The sequence below is a fragment of the Sinocyclocheilus grahami genome, unplaced genomic scaffold (genome assembly GCF_001515645.1).
Source record: "Sinocyclocheilus grahami isolate Dianchi unplaced genomic scaffold, SAMN03320097.WGS_v1.1 scaffold1344.1, whole genome shotgun sequence".
Classification (NCBI taxonomy): domain Eukaryota; kingdom Metazoa; phylum Chordata; class Actinopteri; order Cypriniformes; family Cyprinidae; genus Sinocyclocheilus; species Sinocyclocheilus grahami.
Window position 1 is genome coordinate 125,153 of NW_015506523.1, and position 6,508 is coordinate 131,660.

A 6,508-nucleotide genomic window follows, 5' to 3' on the forward strand; every position below is an offset into this window, starting at 1 on the left:
CTGAGTGAAAGTTGTTTCAGTGTAAATCCTGCACCAATTTTTGTTGTGTATTTAAAGTACTTTTACATCAAAGTAGCAGTAAATTACTTTAATATGTGTCCCTGCAGCACAAAAGCAGTGTTAAGTCGCTGGGGTATATTTGTAGCAATAGCCAACAATACATTGTATGGGTCAAAATTATAGATTTTTCTTTTATGCCAAAAATCATTAGGATATTAAGTAAAGATCATGTTCCATGAAGATATTTTGTAAATTTCCTACCGTAAATATATCAAAACTTAATTTGATTAGTAATATGCATTGCTAAGAACTTAATTTGGACAACTTTAAAGATGATTTTCTCAATATTTCGATTTTTTAGCACCCTCAGATTCCAGATTTTCGAATAGTTGTATCTCGGCCAAATATTGTCCTATCCTGACAAACCATACATCAATGGAAAGCTCATTTATTCAGCTTGCAGATGATGCATAAAGCTCAATTTTGAAAAATTTACACTTAAGACTGGTTTTGTGGTCTAGGGTCACATATGGTATTTTCTTCGTTGTGTCGCAGTAATGATAAAATAAAGAAGGTTTCTTTTGTGTTAGGTTGTGTTACGTTGAGAGTCTCACAGGTCACAAGAGTCCAGTGAACGCCGTGTCAGCCAGTGAGACGACAGGTGATATCGCCACAGTGTGTGATTCAGGTGTGCTGCTTTTCCTGTGACTGTATAAATCATTGTTTTATTGTTGTTAAGTTCTCAATTACAGTGTAAACCAGTTGGTAAAAAATATTTGCAAATATTAATTTGTATAGAATAATTGTAATCATTTCATGTTCTCTTCGTGTGTGTGTGTGTGTACAGTGGGTGGAGGAAGTGATTTGAGGCTGTGGACGATCAACGGAGATTTGATTGGTCATGTTCACTGTCGAGAGATCATCTGTTCGGTGGCGTTCTCCAATCAGCCGGAGGGAGTGTCGGTCAACGTGATCGCTGGCGGACTGGAGAACGGTGTGGTCAGGTAAAACATGAAAGCAATAACTCTACACTGTCTGGGACCAAATACTGATTCACTGATGAAACTGTTTGTTTAATTATTTTTCTTACAGTGACTTTTAAAACAAGTTTCAATAGTTGACTTTGACGATGCATAACAACTGCACAACTATTTGTGTAACAAAAAAAATGGAATGAGATTATGTACTCGTCTTCACGCTATTCAAAAGTCCAAGTGATGTAACTCTTATAAAATGGGTTAAAAAACAGTGGTTACAAATAAAGTATAGAGAGATTTTTTTTTTTACTCCGTTTGTATATTGTATATTAATATATAATAAGACGACTCCCATCGGTGCTTTCCTTCCTTCCTTCTCTGTCATCATATTTCAGGTTGTGGAGCACATGGGACCTGAAGCCAGTCAGAGAGATCACCTTCCCAAAATCCAACAGGCCTATCAGGAGGTACACACTTTTACCTCATATGACATGGATTTATTCTAATATCTTTATTAGAAAAGTGACATGCACCTATACCACTACTGGTCACTACGGCTCACCAAGGCTGCATTTATTCAATCAAAAATACAGTAAAAACACTAATATTGTGAAATATTACTACAATTTGAAACTTTTTTTTTTTAAGTGAATATATAGTAAAAATGTAATTTATTCCTGTGATCAAAGCTGAATGTTCAGCATCATTACTCCAGTCTTCAGTGTCACATGATCTTCAGAAATCATGATATCTTTGAAAAATAAAATATCATTTTTTTTTGTGAAAACCATGATACACTACCATTCAAAGGTTTGTGGTAAATACAATTATTTAAAAAATACTTTTATTCAGCAAGGATGCATTAAATTGATCAAAAGTGACAGTGAAGACATTTATAATGTTACAAAAGATTCAATTTCAAAAAATGTTGTTCTTTTGAACTTTCTATTCATCAAAGAATCCTGAAAAATAAAATGAATCACGGTTTTCAGAAAAACATTGATAATAATCAGAAATGTTTGTTGAGCATCAAATCAGCATATCAGAATGATTTCTGAAGATCAAGACTGGAGTAATGATGCTGAAAATTCAGCTTTGATCGCAGGAATAAATTACATTTTACTATATATTTATAGAGAAAACAGCTATTTTAAACTGTAATAATATTTTACAATTTTTATAGTATTTTTGATCAAATAATTGCAGCTTCGGTGAGCAGAAAAGACTTAAATCTTAATAACTGGTGGTGTAAGTGTCCCGTGGTTAATAACATTTCCTTCTGGATTCTCTCTCAGTCTCACGTTCTCGTGTGACGGTCATCACCTCTACACGGCGAACAGCGAGGGCACAGTGATCGCGTGGTGCCGTCGAGACCAGCAGCGCATGAAGCTGCCCATGTTTTACTCGTTCCTCAGCAGCTACGCTGCAGGCTGATCCTGCATCACGCCGCTCGTTACCCACACAGGACGGACGCTGAGAGCGACCCCACTGACCCAGGAAGAGGAGGAGCCAGCATGCACAAAGCCCCGCCTACGATCATCACAGAACCCGCCCCCTGAAACGCCATAGGAATGGACGGCACTTGAAGCTACTGTACCATAAAGAGCAGGGGGTCGTGAGGCAGAGCGAGCGCAGGCCTTTCCCCGCGTCATTTCTCCTCATCTGTTTGGACTGTGATTCATGTAGTATTTGTTTTTGATTTTGTGATGTTTGATTTTGAAAGCTGCTACAATCTGGTCTGCCCAGACTGAACGTTTGAAGGCCTTTCCTTCTTTTTGTCCCTCATCTCGCCCACCCGTCGCCATCCTGAGAATAGAAATCCTGCTTTTGAAGCTAAACCAGACTGAAATCATCTGAACACTACCGTCCGTCTGCGTTCCTGCAGAAACTGCATTTGGGAGGTTTTAAACGGGACATTTTCAGCATGTGAAGCTCGTGCATGAGTGACATGCAGCGGCGTAATGAATGTGTGCACGCAATGCCTTCTTAAACTTCATCCCTCATTGACAAACCGCTGAAATATTTATTCTCAAACAAGGATGAAAGCCACAATCTCAACGTCTGGTTCCTGTTCTTCATTATAAAATGCACTTGGGACGATCTTATGAATGTTAAAGGTGATCGTGTGTCACTCATGAATCGCTGACCGTGCTAATATTTATCCTGTGCTTTTCAGCCTGACTTTGTTTAACAGACACAAACGTCCCAGTTACCACATCAAATTCGTAATAGTTCATTAAAAACATGTGCTACTTTCTTCTTTTCTGTTCTAGTTTTATGTGTTGCATGTTATGATCACTTAAGCATTATCTAACATTGGCGATACAATATAAAGTTTAGTCCGATCTACCTCAAGGACCCTCTTTAACAAATAAAATTAAGAAAACTTTTGATTGCAATAAAAAAAACATGTTTATTGCACAAAGATGACGCTATATCCTTAAAAAATTACAATTCCCCGTCAGTACATTCAGATTGTCACAAGGATCAGATGCTCTTGAAGTCTTAAATGTGGAGGAAGAATAATTGAAGTCCACCAACTAAACATGATCCAGAATTGTCTTTGCCTTCGTGGTTGTTTCTTTTTTTTCTGTTCTGTATTTGCTGTTAGTTTTAGTCGTCCATTACATCTAAATTGAATTATCTCGTCTTATATTTTAGTGTTTACCAGAAAGGGAATGCTTTCACCTCTTCCCCCACTACTATGTTTTCAGATATATCACCATATGCATCACTTCAACCCTCAAATAAAGTTATTCAGTCAATGCAAATCCAAAAAAAGCAAGACAGTCGACTAGTTCGGGAGAATCATCTGGGCTTTACAGAGCCCTGGTTATGTGTTTGGTTTTTGTTTTTGAATCTATTTTCCATGCTTGCATCACATTTATCTCTTAATTATCGTGCACAGTATTGTCATGTTTGTATTTCCTCAGAAAGAGATTGATGTTACTGTCATTGTGTGAATTTGTAAAGCGAGATGAGTGAATTTATTTGACAAAACTATCACGAAAAGGCATATTGTTATCGTTCTGTTGAATTAACTGTAGAAGCTAAACCAGACTGAAATCATCTGAACACTACCGTCCGTCTGCGTTCCTGCAGAAACTGCATTTGGGAGGTTTTAAACGGGACATTTTCAGCATGTGAAGCTCGTGCATGAGTGACATGCAGCGGCGTAATGAATGTGTGCACGCAATGCCTTCTTAAACTTCATCCCTCATTGACAAACCGCTGAAATATTTATTCTCAAACAAGGATGAAAGCCACAATCTCAACGTCTGGTTCTTGTTCTTCATTCTAAAATGCGCTCGGGACAATCTTATGAATGTCAAAGGTGGTCGTGTGTCACTCGTCAATCGCCGACTGTGCTAATATTTATCCTGTGCTTTTCCACCTGAACAAACGTCCCAGTTACCACATCCGATTTGTAATAGTTCATTAAAAACATGTTCTGCTTGCTTATTTTCTGTTCTAGTTTTATATGTTGCATGTTATGATCACTTGAACATTATTTAACATTGGCGATACGATATAAGGTTTAGTCAGATCTACCTCTAGGCCCCTCTTACAAATAAAAGACAAATAAAATTAGAAATACTTCTGGTAACAATAAAAACAACCTGTTTATTGTACAAAGACGACGACACTATATCCCTAAAGAAATACAATTCCCTGACAGTACAAAGGGTTTGGATGCTCTTGAAGTCTTAAGTGTTGATAGCCTTAAATGTGGTTTATGTAATTTAAGATTATGTTCACCAAGGCCTGGCTGGGACATTTATTCCTTTTTTTTTTTTGTATTTATGAAATATGTAATAAAATGTCACCTATATATAATATAAATATTCAAGAAATTTTGATTCAGTTTGTTGGACATGTTTCTTCTATACAATGTTAAAAATAAAGGTTCACGTTTTGCAGGGATTCTATAGAAGAACCATCCGGTGATCAGCAGTTCTTAAAAGAACCCGTTTTCTTAGTGTGAAGAACTTCTGAATATCTAAAGAAACTTTTTCCAGTATGAAGAAGCTTTGGATGGATGTTAAAGGTCTTAAAAAGTCTTCATTGGACCTTCCACACATGAAGGTGTTAAATCGCAGCGGAAAGTCTTCATTTCATAAAGTCATGGCATTAAATGTTCAGTTCTTAAAAGAACCCGTTTTTTTTAGAGTAAAGAACATTTTAATAATCTAAAGAACCTTTTTACACCATAAAGAAGTGGATGGTTCCATGGATGTTAAAGGTTCTTCACAAAACCATCGATGCCAATAAAGTTTGCCTTGAAGAAGCTCTTTCCAGTGAACAGCTCTTAAAAGAACCCATTTTCTTAGTGTGAAGAACTTCTGAATATCTAAAGAAACTTTTTCCAGTATGAAGAAGCTTTGGATGGATGTTAAAGGTCTTAAAAAGTCTTCATTGGACCTTCCACACATGAAGGTGTTAAATCGCAGCGGAAAGTCTTCATTTCATAAAGTCATGGCATTAAATGTTGCATGCACTGCAAAAAACAAACAAACAAACATCTAAACATCCTTAAATCAAGATGCATTTGCTCGAGTTGGAAATTGAACATATGAAGTCTTGTTTTTTTCTGCTAGATCTTAAAAAGCATTTACCTTCATAAAACCTGCAGAAACCCTGATTGATGGAGCCATATCCCAATAAAGAACCTTTGTTTTATTCTATATTGCTCAGTTCTACACTCTTTAAAAAAGGATCCAAAAGAGGAATTTCATAGCGATACCATTTTTGGTTCCCCAAAGAATCTTTCAGTTCTTAAAGGAACCTCCATTTGTTTTCAACTCTACTCTATTCACCAAGTTCCCAACTGCAGCTGTGTCTGTGTTTAATTCGTGAAACTTGCGGTATACTCTTCGCTGTGTTACGTCACAGCGCGAGGCGGTTACGTCATCTCGGTGACCGGGAGACCCGGTGATGTCACATTAAGCAGGGAAACCTCACGCGCCTCCGGTGCGTCCTAACGATCCGACACCGAGCGTCTTCTGCCGCGGCGCGTCCGTCGGGCTTCTTAAAGGCGCAGCGTCACATCGAGGTTCCCCTCACATCTCGTGAACCGACACCGACTCCAGCGCCCGAGCAGAACGCGGGGAAACACTCGACGTTTAACGGCGAGCGGACGGACGGTGACCGTGTTCGAGGTGTTGCGGGTTTTTCCTCGTCGCGTTCGGGTGGAGTCGAGCCGTGTTCTGAAGCCTGAGCTGTGACACACTTCAGGTGGGTGTTGACTTCAGCAGCAGGTATTTGAGCGAATTGCCTCAAATCGCGTTCCCTGTTCTATTGCTTCAGAACGTTTTTGCAACATTGTAACACATTCCAGCGTTCCGGAAGCGGCTTCGGGTGTCGGGTGCGCTTGCTGTGTTACAGTCGGATTTAAAGGCGCTTGTGCTGTAGCTCCCGTCTGAAGGGACGCGGGGTGATGGATTGGTCCCGCAGGGTTTTGGGGGAATGATGCTGGAAGCTTGGGCGTTTGATGCCGCCTTTAAGTCGAAACGCCCGGCTGTGAGGATCGT

General features: G+C 38.9%; 1 protein-coding gene across 1 annotated transcript in view; it reads left to right on the forward strand.

Moving 5' to 3' along the window:
- Positions 1–3,690, forward strand: part of LOC107569426 (lysosomal-trafficking regulator-like) — a 113,813-nt gene extending 110,123 nt beyond the window's left edge. The window contains exons 51-54 of the mRNA XM_016255527.1: positions 591–688; positions 848–1,004; positions 1,373–1,444; positions 2,273–3,690. Of these exons, the coding sequence (XP_016111013.1) occupies positions 591–688; positions 848–1,004; positions 1,373–1,444; positions 2,273–2,411 (466 nt within the window). The 3' untranslated portion in view covers positions 2,412–3,690. The remainder of the gene's footprint in view (positions 1–590; positions 689–847; positions 1,005–1,372; positions 1,445–2,272) is intronic.
- The last annotated feature ends 2,818 nt before the right edge of the window (positions 3,691–6,508 follow it).